The sequence below is a fragment of the Lonchura striata genome, chromosome 3, assembly GCF_046129695.1.
Source record: "Lonchura striata isolate bLonStr1 chromosome 3, bLonStr1.mat, whole genome shotgun sequence".
Taxonomy (NCBI): Eukaryota; Metazoa; Chordata; class Aves; order Passeriformes; family Estrildidae; genus Lonchura; species Lonchura striata.
This window is the reverse complement of record NC_134605.1, coordinates 27,381,072-27,400,038: the sequence shown is the minus strand read 5'-3', so window position 1 is coordinate 27,400,038 and position 18,967 is coordinate 27,381,072. Positions and strand designations below refer to the sequence as shown.

The window sequence follows — 18,967 nt, the reverse complement described above, 5'->3', positions numbered from 1 at the left end:
TCCGGGATTTGCTAACAAGTGTGTTTTGCCAAGTCAGAACTGACAGCAGAGGTTGAGCAGTGAGACTTTTGTCCCTGGCAGCCATTCCTGAAGAAGTGCCTCTGTCTTTGCAGGACAATTTTGGCTTTGACCTCCCAGCAGTGGAGGCTGCCACGAAGAAGCATGAGGCCATTGAGACGGACATCGCGGCGTACGAGGAGCGGGTTCAGGCTGTGGTGGCGGTGGCGAAGGAGCTTGAGACTGAAAACTACCATGATATCAAACGCATCACTGCAAGAAAGGACAATGTTATCCGCCTGTGGGAGTATCTCCTGGAGCTGCTCCGGGCACGGAGACAGCGGCTGGAGATGAACCTTGGGCTGCAGAAGATTTTCCAGGAAATGCTGTACATTATGGACTGGATGGACGAGATGAAGGTGGGTGGAAGTACTTTGAGAATGCAGACCAAATATTGCTTAGAGATGTACGTGTCCCTTTCTGTCAAGATTCATTTTGCCTCTCTGGTTTAGTAGACAGACCCAGAAGATCCACATTCAAGAGCAGTGAACAAATTCCTTATGATTTGTTAACAATAAAGATGTTTCCATGTTAAGGAAAAAGAACAAGTTCACTCCTATAAAAAGCTACTTTCCAACTTCATGTCTGTCTCATAGAGCCCAGAAGTTTTCGTCACAGTGCTTGGGTAAAGATGACAGATTTGGTAAAAGGGAATTAAATAATCTCTCTCTGTCATGATTTACATGGGGAGCAAGTCACCTCTTCACCTCTCTGCTTTGAAAAGCTTGAATTTCTTCCTGTCTGTTCTCCTGGGATCTGGGACGGGAAAGGACCACAACTTGTCCATCAGCCAGCAGAACTTGGAAGCTGTTGGAGGAAAGAAACAGCTCAGCAGGAGCTCACAGCACCTGGGCTGAGTGCTGCTCCTTGGCCCTGCTGAGTTAACTCAGCCTCTCAGCATCCTAGACTGAAAATTCATTCAAGAGCAGTCAAGTTCTTCTTGGTTGCCAGTGATTTCAAAAATACTGGCTCAAATTTGTATCAGCCATGTCTCTACATTTGAAATTTCTGTCCTTATGAGCCTGGAGTTCCTTTGAACTAATGTACCAACAGATAACAGTCCTGGAGTCCCAAAGAAGCAAATAGCTTATGGCCTTCAGCCTATTTTACTTGTCTTTCTCATTTTGTTCAGGTGCTTTTGCTGTCCCAAGACTATGGCAAACATTTGTTGGGAGTTGAAGACCTGCTGCAGAAACACGCTCTGGTGGAAGCTGACATTGCTATTCAGGCTGAAAGAGTGAGAGGGGTCAATGCCTCTGCTCAGAAGTTTGCCACTGATGGAGAAGGTAACCAGCATCCAACATACCCCTTTTGTCTTAATCACCTATGAAACTATCTGTGAGACTAATTAGTTCTGCTAAATTCCCCACCAGAATGAGAGAATCCAGCTCCATTTGTTCCTTCTGTACTCAGCATTTCAATGATTCATTTGTCCAGAATTGAGTGTGGCATTGTGCCTTGCATGGGATGTCACACTCCTCACCAGCAGCTGCTGTGACTTTGTAGAAGTCACCATGGTTCCCCATGCTGTTTTCCTAATGCAAATATTTACATAGATTGTTGGACCCAGTCTAATGATGTCCCGATTTATCCTAAAAGGAAGAAATTCCCTAGAACCCAGTGCTGTTAACAGAGCAGATGACATCCATTTTGTGCAGTTGTGTATAAATCTGAATTCAGTGAATTTTGTCTTACTGGAAACAATCATGAATATCTTTCATTTTGGGATTTTTTTTGTCTTTTGGAAAGAATAGTGTTTTCTGATCTGTGTTATTGTGTGGTGGAGCTTGAACACTTCCCACTCACTTTCCTTAGGCTAACTATGGATTCTTTAATGTAAACCTTGTAGCTGGTACATGCAGGTATTCAGAGTTCTGTGTGTGTCCCAGCTGTGGGGATGGGAGCGAGTGAGCCCAGGTGGTAACACACGTTCTCTGTCTGAGCAGGTTACAAGCCCTGTGACCCGCAGGTGATCAGGGACCGTGTGGCTCACATGGAGTTCTGCTACCAGGAGCTCTGCCAGCTTGCAGCTGAGCGCCGTGCACGCCTTGAGGAGTCCCGGCGCCTCTGGAAATTCTTCTGGGAAATGGCTGAAGAGGAGGGCTGGATCAGGGAGAAGGAGCAGATTCTGTCATCCGATGACTATGGGAAGGACCTAACCAGCGTTGTCCGACTCTTGAGTAAACACAAGGCATTTGAGGATGAGATGAGTGGCCGCAGTGGCCACTTCCAGCAGGCGATAAAAGAAGGTGAAGACATGATTGCGGAAGAGCATTTTGGGTCTGAGAAGATCAGAGAAAGAATTAAGGATATCCGAGAGCAGTGGGCTAACCTGGAGCAGTTATCTGCCATTAGGAAGAAACGACTGGAGGAAGCCTCTCTCCTTCACCAGTTCCAGGCTGATGCTGATGACATTGATGCATGGATGTTGGACATCCTCAAGATTGTCTCCAGTAATGATGTTGGCCATGATGAATATTCCACTCAGTCCTTGGTTAAGAAGCACAAAGATGTGGCTGAAGAGATTGCGAGCTACCGGCCGACCATTGACTCTCTTCATGAGCAGGCCAAGGCTCTGCCACAGGAGCACGCGGAGTCTCCAGATGTGCAGGGCAGGTTGTCCGGAATTGAGGAGAGATACAAAGAGGTTGCTGAGCTGACCCGGCTGCGTAAACAGGCCCTGCAGGATACCCTCGCTCTCTATAAGATGTTCAGTGAGGCAGATGCTTGTGAGCTTTGGATCGATGAAAAGGAGAAGTGGCTGAATAATATGCAGATTCCAGAGAAGCTGGAGGACCTGGAAGTGATCCAGCACAGGTGAAAATGCCTTTACCAGGAAGTTTGGGGAATACTGGGTGGAAGTATTTTACCCCAGCTACCTTTCTCAGCTTGCTTGTGGCTCAGATTCTTTAATGTCTGGGGGATCTTGCATTTGTTTGTTTTCACCCACTCCAGGTTTGAAAGCTTGGAGCCAGAAATGAACAACCAGGCATCCCGTGTGGCTGTGGTGAACCAGATTGCCAGGCAGCTGATGCACAGTGGCCACCCCGGGGAGAAGATCAAAGCACAGCAAGATAAACTCAACACAAGGTAAGTGAAAGCCTCGTGCTCAGGAACATCACACCAGCTGGAACAAGTATGGTGGGGTCATTTGTTTGTCTTAAGTAGGCTTTTTTAAGATATTCTGATGCTGTTACCTGAAGTATCTCTAAGGCTTCAAAAGGAAAGAGTTGTGCCTTTCAAATACTTGATTATCAGGTGGAGTTTTGCTCTTGACTTAATCAGGCCCTGAGTGTGTCAGCGCCTTGATTTGAGAGCTGGAAATTTGCTGTAATAATTACTATGACAAAAAAGAAATCAATATCGTTTTGTGTAAACTCCTGCATTTTTCATCGTCAGAATAAACCAAGGGAGTATGGAAAGTTGGTGTAACTGCCAATTTTTCACTTAAGGAAAAATGATACTCAGTGTGCTGATACTTGTCACATTCTAATACGCACCATATCTGGGTTAATGATTGCTTTGCTAGAAATACTGATGGTGTGGGAAGGACTAAGGAAACCCTGAGTAGCTGGGTTTACCAAGCTGCTGAGAGCAGCTGCTTACTCAGAAATGCTGCCACATCTTTTTCCCACAAATCTCAATTTCTCTGTTCTCCTCTCCTCACACATTTCAGGTGGAGCCAGTTCAGAGAACTGGTAGATAGGAAGAAGGATGCTCTGCTCTCTGCTCTGAGTATCCAGAACTACCATCTTGAATGTAATGAAACCAAATCCTGGATCAGAGAAAAGACTAAAGTGATTGAATCCACACAAGACCTGGGTAACGACCTGGCTGGAGTGATGGCCTTGCAGAGGAAGCTGACGGGCATGGAACGGGACCTGGTGGCCATTGAAGCCAAGCTCAGTGACCTGCAAAAGGAGGCAGAGAAGCTGGAGTCGGAGCATCCTGACCAGGCACAAGCCATCCTTTCACGGCTTGCAGAGATCAATGATGTGTGGGAAGAAATGAAGACCACGCTGAAGAACCGGGAAGAGTCCCTGGGAGAGGCCAGCAAGCTGCAGCAGTTCCTGAGAGATCTGGATGACTTCCAGTCCTGGCTCTCCAGAACACAGACTGCAATTGCCTCCGAAGATATGCCCAACACCTTGACAGAGGCTGAGAAGCTGCTCACTCAGCACGAGAATATCAAGAATGAAATCAACAACTACGAGGAAGATTATCAGAAGATGAGGGACATGGGTGAGATGGTGACACAAGGGCAAACTGACGCTCAGTACATGTTCCTACGCCAGCGCCTACAGGCTTTGGACACTGGATGGAATGAGCTTCACAAAATGTGGGAGAACAGGCAAAATCTCCTTTCCCAGTCTCATGCCTACCAGCTGTTTCTCAGAGATACCAAGCAAGCAGAAGCTTTCCTTAATAATCAGGCAAGTGGTCAAGATATACCTGACTTCATTTCTACAGGTTGGCATTGTGTACTGCAAGCAATTAACAGACAAAAATCTGTTGGCAGGAGAGCCACAAGCAGACAAATTGCCCTTTTCTAACTGTATTTTACTTCAAACAGTTCTTGTGAGGTGTCTGTTGTTGGAGCAGCAGCATAGCCTGAGTGTAACAATTTTCTCTCTGATTTCTTTAATCCCAGGAGTATGTTCTGGCGCACACGGAAATGCCAACCACCTTGGAAGGAGCAGAAGCTGCTATTAAAAAGCAGGAGGATTTCATGACCACCATGGATGCCAATGAAGAAAAGATCAATGCAGTTGTGGAGACGGGCAGGAGGCTCGTTAGTGATGGGAACATTAACTCTGATAAGATCCAGGAGAAAGTGGACTCTATTGATGACAGGTAAGGACAGAATGATGGTGCAATGTAGCTGTTCCTCCTTTAATACTGTTCTCTAAGAGATGCCCTCTTACCAGGATTCAAAGGCAAAGTAACAGCTTAGAAAATGTGTGTTCCAGACTGTTTTCTTTGTCTCATGGAAAAATAGGAACTATCATGTTTCAAGAATGTGCCAGGCTAATCTTAATTAAACAATACCTTTCCCACTTTCTAGAGGCTTGGTAGCTAATGAGCTCCCTACCCAGAATTTGGTTGTTTGAGTGTTGCCGTGTAGTTCTTGGAGTATGAGTAGACTTGATGCTCTGGTGGGAGCTGTAGCAGTTGGCTATGTCTGGTTCCAGAAGTCTTAGTTTCCTCTGTTACCCCTGAGCTGGTGTAATTACAATAACTTATTCCTGTCCTTCTGGAGAAGGAATGTGGTTCTTCAAGGGTGTAATTAGCATTACATCTACCCCACCCACTCGTCTTTGATCACCTCTTCCAGCTTGTCTGGTCCCACTGAGATCAAGTTAGGAAGCACTAGTACAAGTGTGTCTTTCATCCCAGAACAAGTCCTTTGCTTTCTGTCTCTGGCCATGGCACAGATGCTATAAAACATTAAAAGTTTCTTTTTCTTTGAAACCCAAAGAAACATCCGTTTTAATGGCTGTTGTTCTTTCTGCTTTTGGTTTGGATAACAGTGGAGTCTTTCAAGGCACTGTGAGTGTCAGAACACAGCAGTGAGCTGTGAAAGGTCACTGATGACCCTCCCATCAGACTTCCATCCCCCCACAGCTGGTAAGCTCAGGTTCTCCTGGTGCCTTCATCTCCAAGGAGAAACTGAACTGAAGTAGTTCAGAAAATGTACCTCTCCTGTTTGGGCAGAGATGTCCCACTGTGTGTGCACCCACTTTAGCCATGCATCACGGCTTCAGGAAAGGCAGCTCTTCCTGTTCCCAGAGCTTGCTGAGGGTCTCTGAAAGCTGAACCCCCAGGCTACCCCATGTTTCCATTCTCTCTGTCTCACCATCTTGGCTCTAGATCCCAGAGAGGAGCTGCAAAGGCCAGGAAGAGGATATTATATGAAAACTATCAAAGGGACAACTAGGATAGTGATTTTCCTTATTTACCCTTTCTAAGAGCCCTCTACTCCAAGTTTTCCCATCCACTTAGGAAAGCAGGAGAGCTTGATCCCGGCCTTCTAGTCAGGTGTCCTCTTTCTGCAGCTTTTGGAATTAAAAGAAAGCATCCAAATGGCCAGCTGCATCTTGCAGCCCTGTCTGAAGTGGCTGGAGTGGGAGACAGCTTCAGCCCATGTCCTGTGTGCTCTGCAGAGGCTCCGGTGGCTGTCACCCCAGTGCAGTTGCACCTCTATGCCCTGTTGTCCCTGCTGTCCTGCCCAGGGGACATGTGCTGGAGCTCCTACTGGAACTGAGCATTTCCTAAATTCCAAAGCTATTTATGCCGAGTGCTGCAAAAACCATCCGGTGCGCTGCTATCCAGGAAATCCGTGTGCTTGCTCCCCGAGTTTGGGGGGCTGATAAGCCTCCAGAACAAAGCCTTGGGGCTGCGTGCACTGGGAGGGGTAGCAAAGGAAGCCTCTTTGCTTTCACAAAAAGTAGCTCTCCCAGCTGAGCTCCACCTGGATGTTTAACAAAGGACCAAAACAAACAAGCACAAACATGTGCAGTGGCTCCATACTTCCCATAGGGAGTTCTTTGTAGTTTCTGGTATTGTTCAGAGTGGGTTTTACAGTGGTGCTTTTGAGCTGTTCCTAAGGAGATCCCACTTGCCCTGGTGCAGCAGGCAGGCCCTGCCCTGGGATGGTTCCCATCTCAATAGGGATGGCACAAGGAGGATGAAAGTGTAATAGGGAAGAAACACTTCAGCACAACCTTTTAGTGCAGTTCACAAACAAGAATGAATGAGCGTAAGGACATGGAGTAAGGGTAGGGGAAGGTAGGTTTGCATCAAGCTATTACCAACTAGCTTTTCCAGCTGGGAAAGAAGCTCATCTCCCTGTGCAGCTTTCCCTGCTTGGGTGACTTCTGCTGCTCTGAAGCATTTTCTCCTCCATTTTCTCTTGGAAGAATGTTGGAAGAGTGCCCCTCCTCATGTGCCTGCTCATGGCCTCTGATTCTGCAAGGGAGATTTAGTCTAAAGACAGTGGCAGATCTGGCAGAAGTTGTGATTTGAGCCTGTTTTACACCAACTTTTGTATTTGTGCAACTTTCTGCTCAACAGAGAACAGAAGTAAGTTTTGTTCTTGCCCATTCAGAAGGGAGAGAGCTTTGTTTGCTGGAGCAATGAAAGAAGCTAAAACTGCCTTTCATGTATCTCAAGATTCTTAGCAGTCAGCTGCATTCACACCATGTGTAAGATTTATTATTTCTGCACAGGCTTTGAAACCCACAGGCTTACAGTTAAACCACAAGTGGTTTTGTCAGTTTTCAGCACTGTCAGCATTCTCAGAGGCCTCTGGGAGTCAACTTGGGGACACCGGGCAAATTCTGGACTAAGTTGTGTCAGACACCTCCTTGTGCTGAACAGATCTTACACTTATAGTGTAAGTCCTATGTGTGATACAGAATTCAAAGCCATTCTGAGTAACTGGAATCTGCAGAGCAAACTATTCTTCCACAAACTGTTCTGGCATATTAGTAAGAAGCAGTCACTGACAATCTTAAGCGTGAATTCTTTAAAAGAATTTAGGAATATCTGAATAAGGAGTTATTTATATTTAGGTACAGCTAGTCTGGAGCAGAAGAACAGACTAAATAACTTCTTAAAATCCTTTATTCCCATTAAAAAGTCAGTGACGAAAACACAGGAATTCCTGTCTGTTCCAGCATTGCCCATCCTCAAAATGTTTCTACTTTGTTATGGTTTAGCCCTGTTCTTCAGAGAAAACTCATTGTCCAGTCTCACTCCAGGTCATCTTGAACAAAACAACCTTGTACAGTTACATAGCTCTAAGCACCAAAGATTGTATTTGTTATGCTATGGTATCATCTGTTTGATATCCCTGCATGGTTTCCTTCAAAGACCTTCTAGTCAGTATTTTCAACACTCCATGGGAGATATTTTTATTAGTTTTTTAAAATTTGGATTTTTTCAACATAAGAACTTTTGTACTTTTCTTAAAACTATTCAAGTGCCATGAAAATTCTCCTTTAAACTTCACAGCTCGTGTCCTTTCTGGAATACTTGAGTCTGTAATGTAATCTAGCCTTGAATCTCTGAAATCAGCCTGATAAAATCACCCAAGCAGTTCTATGCTTCATTTTAACAACCCGAGTAATGAAGTGTGTTTGCCCAGGCATATAAAAGCCAGCCAAGAAAGAGTGGAATTAAACCCAGGGATGTTTGCCTCATTAGAGAGGTTTTTCCTAAGGCACAGTTTGTGTCTTTTCCTTTGTGTTCCCTCTGTCAAGACTTCAGCCTCACCTGGGCTTGGACTTCAGGCTGTTGCTTTGATGGCTACACGTGTCTTCCTTGCCATGCAATCTATAAATCATTTTCTTGACTATACCTACAGAGATGCTGCTTGCCTGGTTGATTGAAGGCAGCTGTTGAGGCCAAAGAGAAACAAACTGTAGCCCTCTAAAGGGTTTTCTCCTATTCTTTTGCTTACAGACCTTTTTTGTTTTTATAGAAAATGTATCTCCCAAGTATTCCTTGTGTTTCTGAAGTCACTAAATTGGTGCCAGAGAGTTTGCTGTGCTAACTTACTGCAGATCAGGAAAAGTGGCGTCATAATCCAGTTGTCATCAACATGTGATTTATGGTCTTCTGGAGTATCATGAGTCTCTGGAGATCTCCACTGACATGGATTTATTAAGCTTTTGCCAGCATGTGCTGAGCTCATTTTATAAATTGCCACCCTTTAAAATTATTTCCAACTCTCAATCCGTGTTTATCTTATTGCAAATGGCAGCGATATTTCACTTTAAACCCCCATACAGTGCAATACGAATAAGCCTAGCACAACGAGCAGTAAATAAAATTGTCTTCTTTACTCTGTCTCTTCTTTGTAAATTGCCTCATAAATAATGAAAGGATGGAAGGATGGGGATAACTATTCCAAGTTAAGCATTTTTAAAAACATGCCCAGAGGTACCCTGGGAATCAGCCCCATCCCATTTGAAGGACCCACCACAGCCTTTGGGACTGCCAGCGTTACTCATGCTTCAAGGGGCAAATGGTGATTAATCAAATTAAGGCTTCTGGATTAACCTTTCCTTTTCTTCTGGCTGCTCTTAAACACTCTGAAAAATATGTTCCAAGTGTATCAAGCTTCTGTGTGCAGAACCACACGTGCTGCATGTGGTTAAACACAGCCTTGGGAAAGTTCTGTGGCCCAGCTCAGCTTTGTGTGGGACAAGGAGGTGCTGAAGGTATTTTACAAAGAGCATTCCGGCAGGTGCACCCTGCAAGGGCCGCACAACATCATCTTACTGTTGCAATTTGCAGTTTTCTTATGTATTTTGGCAAACAGCCTGAACTCTCCTGTGGGCTTAAAATGAGTGGGCCAATTTCTGTCCATAGCATGTTGTGAAACCCTGCTGACTTCAGAATGTTCTCTGTGTATTTAACAGGTTACAAAAACAAGGAGATGCCTAATTTCAGCAAGCCCATTAAATAACACACTCCAAAATGTCCTTTGAAAGGCAGCAAAAGACACACACCACAAACTAACCAGCACCTGTAATCAAAAGAGGTTCTAGAAATCAACAGTTTTCATGAAATGCCTATTTCATTTCCTTTCTCTATTGTTTTTTTTTTCTGACCAGACATAGGAAGAACCGTGAAGCGGCCAGTGAACTTTTGATGAGACTGAAAGATAACAGGGATCTCCAGAAGTTTCTTCAGGATTGCCAAGAGGTAAATCATGCCCTTTCACTTTTATTGCTGAAAGCTGCATCCTGCAGAAGAGCATTCTTACTCCATATTTTATGAGGGCTGGAATGCTCACTCATCCAGTAGTGTTTAGTGTGGAGTAAACATAAAAAAACCCATGACCATACCACTGCAAAAAAGAATGTTTTTTCTTTACTCATGAATCAGATTTTCTTTTGTCATATATGCTAAAGACATAGAAAACTGTCAAAAGCAGTGAAGATTTTCTGCTGTGATATAGATTATAATCATGTGAAGTATAGTGGGATTTGCAGTGTACTTACTAAGAGTTTTGTCTACAGTTGTAACAGATGTATGTGGCCTGATGCAGGGGATTTCAAGTGATTTCTAGCAAACATTAGTCAGAAGAATAGGAGGTTAAGAATAAAAAAGGAACAAGATTAAGCTGTGTCATTTATGTGTGATTTACCTGATAGTTTTCATGAGTTTAAAATTTTTAAGTATTATAACATTTGAAAAAATAAATTCTTTACAGATTTTTCTAATCACTTACATGGATTGTTTACACTGAAGACAACTTTTTAAAGTTTAGAATACTCTTGTTCCTAGCACAAAGAATTAATCAAGTAATTTTCAGGTTATTTCATGGAGTACTGGCAGATAATAAAGAGCTTTGCCTGTGAGGTTTTGATCAGAAACTGGGGAAGTGATATTTGCTGCTTGGTTGCCTGGATTCAATCTGTTTACTAGCATTGCATAAGCTGTCCATGAGCTTGCCTTCAATTGCTCCTTCCTTGGAAGTTAAAACATGACAGATTAGCAAAAAATCTGCTGTTATTAGCAGCAGCTTCTTCCTTCCTCTGTGGCAGCTCTGGTACAAAGATCCCCTGGCTCTCAGGGCTCTCCTGGCCTCACTGTCAGTGGGGGTGTGTTCCCTAGGATCTGGTTATTCCCCCTATATCACTGGAAGAAAAAGGAAAGCATAAAAGCTCTAGTGTTGGCTGCCTGAATGTCTTTCCTCTCCCTTGTTTCTCTCCAGACACTAAAACATAGATGTCTCAACTGCACAGTTCAAAGACAAACTTACAATTACCCAAATGTCAGGGATTTCTCCAATTCTCTTTGAGAGGACATAACTTTGGGATAACTGAAGGACTGTTTCCTGAGAAAACTTAAAATTTACGTCAATGTGGGGCCTGCTGACACCTCTGTTGGGCTGGAGGGTTTGTGATGAAGCAGCACTGTCCTGTGGGGTGGAAGGGAGCCAAGGCAACACCTCCCCCCTTGGCTCTTTCCTAGCACTGCCTGTGAAGCTGGGAATTGTTAAGGAACAGCTTTGAGTCAGTCCCCATTTCACCCAGCAATGATCCTTTGGCCTTCCTGCCTGCTGCTGCCTTAGGGGCAGTTTCCCATCTGTGTGTAACCTGAGGAAAGGCAGAGTGTTTTCTGCAGCCCTTCCATTCCTAGGGCAGCCACATTGTCACTGTTGCCCCTCACTGAGGTGTTTAAGAGTGTGGCCTCCTACCCCTCGCTCCTTCCTGCAGAGCTGGGGAGGAGGGTCAGTGGCACTCCTGAGCAGTGGGATAATGCTCCTCACAGCAGCCCAGCAGTGACAAACCCCCTCTGGGGTCACAGGTGAGGGAAAACAGCAGATTTTGTTGTTGTCAGGAGTCAGAAACACTGTCACAGGTTAGTCCTGGAGCTCTGCTTTTCTGTCTGTTTCTTGCACTCATCAATATGAATGTGTAAAATAAATTTGCTGAGTGAGTGAAATAGTGACAGCAGAAAATCCTAACTGGAGGAGATGTGATAAATGTTGCCATTTAGTTTTCTTTGACTTCCTGCTCTTTCTCAGCTCACCTTGGAGGGAGGAGTTTACAGCTGATCTTCCTTCTGAGTGCTTGGAAGTCCTAGTAGTGTCTGGACTCATTTCTCCAGGGGCATGGTGAAAGCTCTTGACAACACTCTGCACTCTGAAGTTTCTTTCCCCGAGTGTGCTGGCAGGATTTACCATGTGAGCCTCCCTGCAGGATGGGCTGGCAGCTTGGCTCTTGGCACAGTCTGGGAAGAGCTGCAGCATTCAAAGCCCTTTCCACTTGCCTTGCTGCTGCCCCAGGCTCACAAGGATTTGTCTCTGCATTTCCCTTCCTTCTGCCACTGCAGAGTGGCAGCCAAGAGCAGGAACAGGGTCTTGTGTATGGGTGCAAAGGATGGGAGGAAGACCCATCCTCTCCTGGCCTTAACAATTTCTGGAGAAATAAATACTCCAAGTGTGATTTTGAGGCAATTTAGGGAGCTGTATTATTTTCTGAAAATCTACTTTCACACTCAAGGTACTGATTTTTAGTGCCTATAGTGGTTGCAAAACTCAGATTTTAGCAGTGAGCCCTTAAATACTTTATCTGCATTTCTGTGCTCTGAGGGGCTTATCTCAACAGGCCCTGGCTGTGAACCACATGTTGCCCCTGTCTTGCCTTCCCCCAGCTGGTAACAGGAATCATCCAGCCTCTCCTTGCGAAGCACTTTTAAATCTCCAGAAGCCTTAATGCTGTGGCTGAGTAAAAGCAAGCAGTAAAAGCCAAGCAGTGCAATTTGCAGAGCAGCTGTCTCCTCCCCAGAAAGACAGGAGTAAAACCACTAATTCTGGGTTATATCTTAATCTCCATGTAGACTTTGACTGTTTATCAGCACAGTAGCCTGTTCTAATGCAACCTTCTACCTACAGAGCTCTTCACTAACATGAGCATTTTTCTGTTTAGACTTGATGGGAAGATCCAATGAGGAGTTTCTCTGATTGCTCTGATAAGTTTTTCTTTTTTGGGGAGAAGCGCATTTAAGGGACAATTGAAATTTTAAGGGACAGTTGAAAAGACGCTCATGAGTGATAAATGGAATTTATTGCCCTGTGTCCTGAGCACAGAGCAGAGGCTGTGTTCCTCTCCTTTTTGGGCTGCTTGCTCACCCAAGTGCTGTTCTAGAAACCAAGCTGAGATTTGTTTTGACATTTTCCGCTCTAAATATGCAGAAAATGGACCTTTTCAAATTCTGTAAACATTCCTGTGAATGGTGTTTTTATCCACACCTCAGGGACAGATGAAGCAGTCAGACTCACCCTGGGAGGAAATGCGATGTTGGCTGCTAGGATCATTTTCACATTCCATTTGCACTTGGCAAATCAAATGTCTCTTAAAGTATTGGTTTTCTGTAGTGGTGATATGGAAATTGTCCCCAGGGCCTTTGCACTTGCTGAAAATCAGACAGAAAACAGTCTTAGATTTTATATAATGGGAAAAGGAAAGTCTCCAGTACCAAAACACTCCTGGCAATTGGATAAATAAACAAATTACTTATGTAAACCTATACAGAGAAAAGACTGAGGGGAAAAGGTACAAATATGCTGTGAATTAATGGTGCAAAACCATCTCTAACAACCCCCACAAAACCATCTAACCAATAAGTAGTACATGTGTCCCTGTTTCTCTTGCTGTTGAACTGGGTGGGATCTGTGTGTTTAATTCTGCTTATCATAGAAGTGGTTCCTTTCTGCTAGAATCAAGGGTTATTTATGTATTGTTAGAATTGAACTGTTAAAGAGGCAGATCCTTGACTGAGCCCTGAGTAAATCCCTGAGTAAGAGCACTCTCTGAATCTCACACAACCTGTAGAGGCATCTCTTTATCCTTGATCTGGAGGCATTTTGCATTATTTCACACCAGGAATGTTTCCTCACACCCCCATGTATTTTCTTTTCCAGCTCTCCCTCTGGATCAATGAGAAGATGCTCACAGCCCAGGATATGTCCTATGATGAGGCAAGGAACCTGCACAGCAAATGGCTGAAGCATCAGGCATTCATGGCAGAGCTTGCATCCAACAAAGAGTGGCTGGAGAAGATTGAAAAGGTAGGTGAAGAACATCCAAAAAATGCCCTTATTTTTGTCCAGGGTGGCAGTGCACAGAGATGGGATCTGTTCCTCTGCAAAACTGGTCCTTAAATCACCCCACAGCTGAGGCTAAAGGAGACTTCTGGTGCATTGTGTCTCCATCCAACCCATTTTATTCTTCATTGATGTTAAGAGTCTTTTATCCAAGACATTCACTCAGATATTGGCTATGGTGCCAATTTAGTTTTGTCTAGCCTTTCCTATCTGCCAGAAGGAAGGCATAGCCTAAATTTCATACCCACAGGGTAAGTGGGGCAAATGTTGGGATTTGAGCCAATAAAGTAGAAGCACTTCCTGGGAAATAACAGAAAATAGAGAACAGCTGAGTTTATTCTTCTGTGCTGTTAAGCTGGCTTTCATTCATTCAGAATTATAACCAAGCTGCCTTTGCCCATGCAAAATTAGGGCATGAGGTAAAGAACATCCAGTTTTGTGATTAATTAAGATTCACAGCTCTGTATCAAGTTATTTGAAGCCTTAATATGCTATGATGAGCTGTACTTTCCCCCTCAATTTCTCCTGTGCAGCTCTGGAGCACTGAGGAGTCTCCTCTTTAGCTCTGACAGTGGGTTTCTGTTCAGTGTAAGTTAGCTTAATTGCTCATTTCCTCTCCCACTTTGGCACTCCATACCCCATTAGAGACTTTTCTGTGATCTACAAATAGCAATACCCTTTAATGGTGTAACTAGAAGGCTGCTCTTGGTACTGGAAGTTCCTTTTTAGTGATGCTAATACATCCTTTGCCTCTGAAAAATCAGATTGCAGCAAAGGACCAGGGTTGTGTACAGAGTTGTGACAGTCCCTGGATTAATATTCATATGGAATGTGCTGGGTTGGGGGCAGCATTCCCATCTGCACCCAGAGATAGCTAGAGATAATTAGAATAAAGCCAGTGTTTCCCAAACTCTCCCAGCATTATGCTGTGTGTTCATGGTTCTCTGGTGATGTGGCCCCCAGGAGCTGGGGCCTCAGGAAACACAGTATGTACAGCTCTAGCTCCCTGTTCCATCCTGCCTGAGCCATGGCCCCAGGAGCTCCCTTTGGGGAACACATACAATGGAGAAGAGAAAGGAGGCATTGTTTGACCTTCCCATTGCTAAAAACCCCTCTTTGAGGCAGCATGGGAACCTGAGAGCTGATGTTCTGGAAGGAATCACTGGATAATTGGAGATAGAAAATGAATGGTTGATACTGCCAGCAGATGAGAAATCCTGAGTGCTTATTATTCAGGATAATTGCCCTAATGGGCTGTGAGTGCTCCTGAGGAAGTACCATTTGGTTGCTCTTTGCTTTGCAGGAGGGAATGCAGCTCATTGCAGAGAAACCAGAGACTGAGGCCGTGGTGAAGGAGAAGCTGACAGGTCTCCACCAAATGTGGGACGAGCTTGAATCCACCACCCAGACCAAGGCTCAGCGTCTCTTTGATGCAAACAAGGCAGAGCTTTTTACCCAGAGCTGTGCAGACCTGGATAAGTGGCTGAATGGTTTGGAGAGCCAAATCCAGTCGGATGACTATGGAAAAGATCTCACCAGTGTCAACATCCTGTTGAAGAAGCAGCAGGTAAACAGAGCATGGGGTGCAGCGAGCAGGCAGCAGATACCTGCACTAAAAAGAACGGGCAGAGCAGGCTTTCAGTTTAGAAAAGAAAGAAGTGCTTTTCTTTCTTCCTATTCTTTCATGTATCTTTAAGAGGAACAAGAAATTCATCCAGCAACAAATCAGACAATTGTTATTAACATGGTGAATCCTCACTGATCAGCCCCTGTTTTCCCTTCTGAGGAAGCTGTTGACGTGCCCTAATTGTATGAATAGATTTTGTCCTGGTTTACAAGACCTTTATGCCATGTTTCTGTTTAGATGCTGGAGAATCAAATGGATGTCCGTAAGAAGGAGATAGAGGAACTGCAAAGCCAGGCAAGGGCTTTGAGCCAAGAGGGCAAGAGCACAGATGAAGTTGATGGCAAACGCCTTACTGTAGAAAAGAAATTCTTGGAGCTGCTGGAGCCTTTGAATGAGAGAAAGGCCAACCTACTGGCCTCCAAAGAGATCCACCAGTTCAACCGGGATGTAGAAGATGAAATTGTGAGTATCAAAGAAATCCCGTTCCCCAGCCAGTAGGAAAATGTTGGAATACTGCTGCTTTTTGCAGCTTGTGTGTCCAGCCTCTTTTTGCTGTCCCAAGTGTACCTGGGGTTGCTTGAAATCATGTGTACTCTCTCTTTCAGTTGTGGGTCGGAGAGAGGATGCCCATAGCTACATCTACAGATCATGGACACAACCTCCAGACTGTGCAGCTACTAATAAAGAAAAATCAGGTAAGTGGGTGCTGTTAGAGCTCCATACCTGCAGCTTCTCCTTAGTGCTGACTAATTCAGGAAGCAAATGTTTGGGGTAAAACAATGGGTGCTGTGGCATGACCACAGGTGGTGTCACAGCCCCGAGTTGTCCACATGAGTTGATGGTGTGTGTTTTGCTGACCCTCTGGAGTTGAGACCCCTGACTTGTATTTTCTTTACATTTGTGCATTGTCTCATCAGTCAGTTTTCTCCCATGTAGACCCTTCAGAAAGAAATCCAGGGTCACCAGCCTCGTATCGATGACATTTTTGAGAGGAGTCAGAACATTATCACAGAGAGCAGCCCCAATGCTGAAGTCATTCAGCAGAGACTTGCAGACTTGAAGCAGCTGTGGAACCTTCTCATTGAGGAGACGGAGAAGCGCCACAAGCGCCTGGAGGAGTCTCACAGGGCTCAGCAGTATTACTTCGATGCAGCTGAGGCTGAGGCCTGGATGAGTGAGCAGGAGCTCTACATGATGTCAGAAGAGAAAGCCAAGGTGAGCAGCCCCACTACTTTGGCCTTAATTGCTTTGCTGGAGGGAGGCAGGTGACATAATTTGGTGTGGCGCTATGGAATGGTAACATAAACAAATGTAACTTCCTGGTGAAGCCTCAAGTGATCATGGCTTCTACCTGTTCTGACATCTTTGACAGTGTGCAGGATAGACTGTGCTGTATGGAACCAGGGAAGCATCCTCGCACTGCCTTCACTGCAAGGTCAGGATTGCCAGTGTGGTCTAGTTAGGTCCAGTTTTCTGTTAGTTTTGAATGACAGTACAATGCACCTGGCTGTGAAATGGGGCCTGGTAGTCAAGTCAGCTGCTACCGCTGTCACCAGCCTTGACTCCCAGTGACCATCAGCTTTGATTCCCAGCTTCACACTGTACCAAAGGGAACCTAAACTTCTGTTTTCCAAGGAGGTGTTAGTGCTGGAGCTTGTTTGATGTTGACATAAATGCACCATACTTCTTGCCCTGGTAAAATAAAGCTCAGCTTTGTATCAAAAGAACACATTCCACAGGTGTTCAGTCTCCAGCTAAAAACGGCTTGTTTTCTTTTTTATCTGTTGCAAATAGTTCACTATGCAAATTATTGTATTGAAAAGGATTTATTGACAGTATCAGTTAACACTGAGAGTAGGAGGCTGTTTATAGTTTCTTAGCTATAACAGTGCATAAAAAAGTTTTGATTGGAGCTTCTTCAGACACTTTGGTGGAGAACCCATTGTCATGGACTGTGTAGAATTTCTTTTCTTTACTCCATGCTGTTGTTGAGATGCCTGACAAGTGGTGTGTCTTAATCTGTTCTGTTTCTGAGTCCTGCATCAGTGTTGTGGAAACACATAAAAAGCTTCCACATAGAAGAGGAAACTCAACATACTCAATGCCCAGCTGATGTAATTTTGTTCTGCACCCCGGAGAGGTTGATGCATTATCTCTTTCACTCATTATTTTGCTTTCTGGGGGTGCCATTTGCTGTGACATCAACTGTTCTACACCATTGGCAGAAGGACTTGTCTTCAAGCTGTACTTGGGAGCAGCTCCTTGTAATTCTTCCTGTCATTTTCTGTCACACTTACAGGATGAACAGAGTGCAGTGTCCATGCTGAAGAAACACCAGATTTTGGAACAAGCTGTAGAAGATTATGCTGAAACTGTGCACCAGCTTTCAAAGACCAGCAGAACTTTGGTGGCAGATAATCACCCAGAAAGGTATTAACTGCCAGTTTTAATTGGACCATGAGTTCTTTTAGCAATTCAGTCCCTTTGGGTGGTTGTGACACACAAAGACCACCACAGAGAGTAAGTAGCTCAGAGGTACAGAGGAAGAGGAATTTAGCCTAACGCAATTCAAGGTATCTGTTGGACCACCCTGATTTGGCCAGAGACAGGGTCAATATGTGCAGCTGCTGATTTCTTGTGGTTCTGGACACCTGGAGCACCTGTCCCCTGTGCAGGCTGCAGTGTCAGGTCTTGCCAGCACTGCTGGACGTCACGTAGGCAGAGCAGTCCTCAGGCCAAGGTCCAGATCTGCTCTTCCAACTAACTTTAATGTCCAGCAGAGAAGGTTACTGTCATTAATCCTTCTGCAAATCACCCCAGGACCTGTCTCTTCTATTTGAGATTCCAGCAAAATCAGAGCTTGGAATCAGATGCTTTAAACATGGGCACATTAACATCTTACTTTTGGTAAATTTATCTCACTTTTCATAAATGGCTTTCCCTGAGGGAGAACTCAAGAAACTTAAGAAGCATTTTGCTGTAAGAGCTGCAGCTCAGCAGACCGCTGCAAAGCTGATTCTACTCTGAGGCTGATGTATTTAACTGCTTAGCCTGCACAGGCTGGAAGGTGTCACTGGCCTAGGCCAGACACACTCTCCCTCCTGTAGAAGGTTGTTATTTAACTCTAAAGCACTCCCTTGTGATCACGATCACTTCTGATGAGAGCAGACTTTCTGGCTGAGCTGTCTGAGTACTGGAATAACATCATCAGCTTTACAAGGAAGATGGAAGGCACTTTGACAGCACTGTATGGCTCAGACAAAATAGAGGCAAAAGATCAAGCAAGTAGAAATATTTATCCCTTGTGCAAATGCTGAGCTTCAAGGGGTAAGAAACCCATGAGTGCTGCTTAACTCTAAAGCAGAATTTAACTGAAAAAGAACTTCTCCCTGCCTCAGCAGCTCAGATCCTGCCTGTAGCTTTGGGAGAAGCTGTGTGATGTGTGTCCAGACTAATGGAGAGCTGGGTTCCAACTCCCCTCTCTAAAGCCAGGGGCTTACAGTGCAGGGCAGACAAGCTTCCCAGCTATTGCTGTCACCTTTGCTAGCAGAGGATTGGCCCAGCACATCCGAGTCAAATTCCTGCCTGCAGCAGATGTGCATTCTGTGTGTTAAATACCCTGAGTGATTTTATTCCTTGCAGTTTTCCCCATTTGG

At 44.7% G+C, this 18,967-nt stretch overlaps 1 protein-coding gene across 6 annotated transcripts in view; it reads left to right on the top strand.

Annotated features, from left to right (window-relative positions):
• Positions 1–18,967, top strand: part of SPTBN1 (spectrin beta, non-erythrocytic 1) — a 114,502-nt gene that overhangs the window by 79,022 nt on the left and 16,513 nt on the right. For all 6 annotated transcript variants that reach the window (XM_077781999.1, XM_021537672.2, XM_021537674.2 and 3 more), the window contains 13 exons: positions 114–416; positions 1,190–1,343; positions 2,004–2,874; positions 3,013–3,147; positions 3,734–4,490; positions 4,709–4,911; positions 9,681–9,771; positions 13,502–13,648; positions 14,988–15,251; positions 15,549–15,773; positions 15,917–16,006; positions 16,248–16,526; positions 17,611–17,741. In XM_077781999.1, the coding sequence (XP_077638125.1) occupies positions 114–416; positions 1,190–1,343; positions 2,004–2,874; positions 3,013–3,147; positions 3,734–4,490; positions 4,709–4,911; positions 9,681–9,771; positions 13,502–13,648; positions 14,988–15,251; positions 15,549–15,773; positions 15,917–16,006; positions 16,248–16,526; positions 17,611–17,741 (3,650 nt within the window). The remainder of the gene's footprint in view (positions 1–113; positions 417–1,189; positions 1,344–2,003; positions 2,875–3,012; positions 3,148–3,733; positions 4,491–4,708; positions 4,912–9,680; positions 9,772–13,501; positions 13,649–14,987; positions 15,252–15,548; positions 15,774–15,916; positions 16,007–16,247; positions 16,527–17,610; positions 17,742–18,967) is intronic.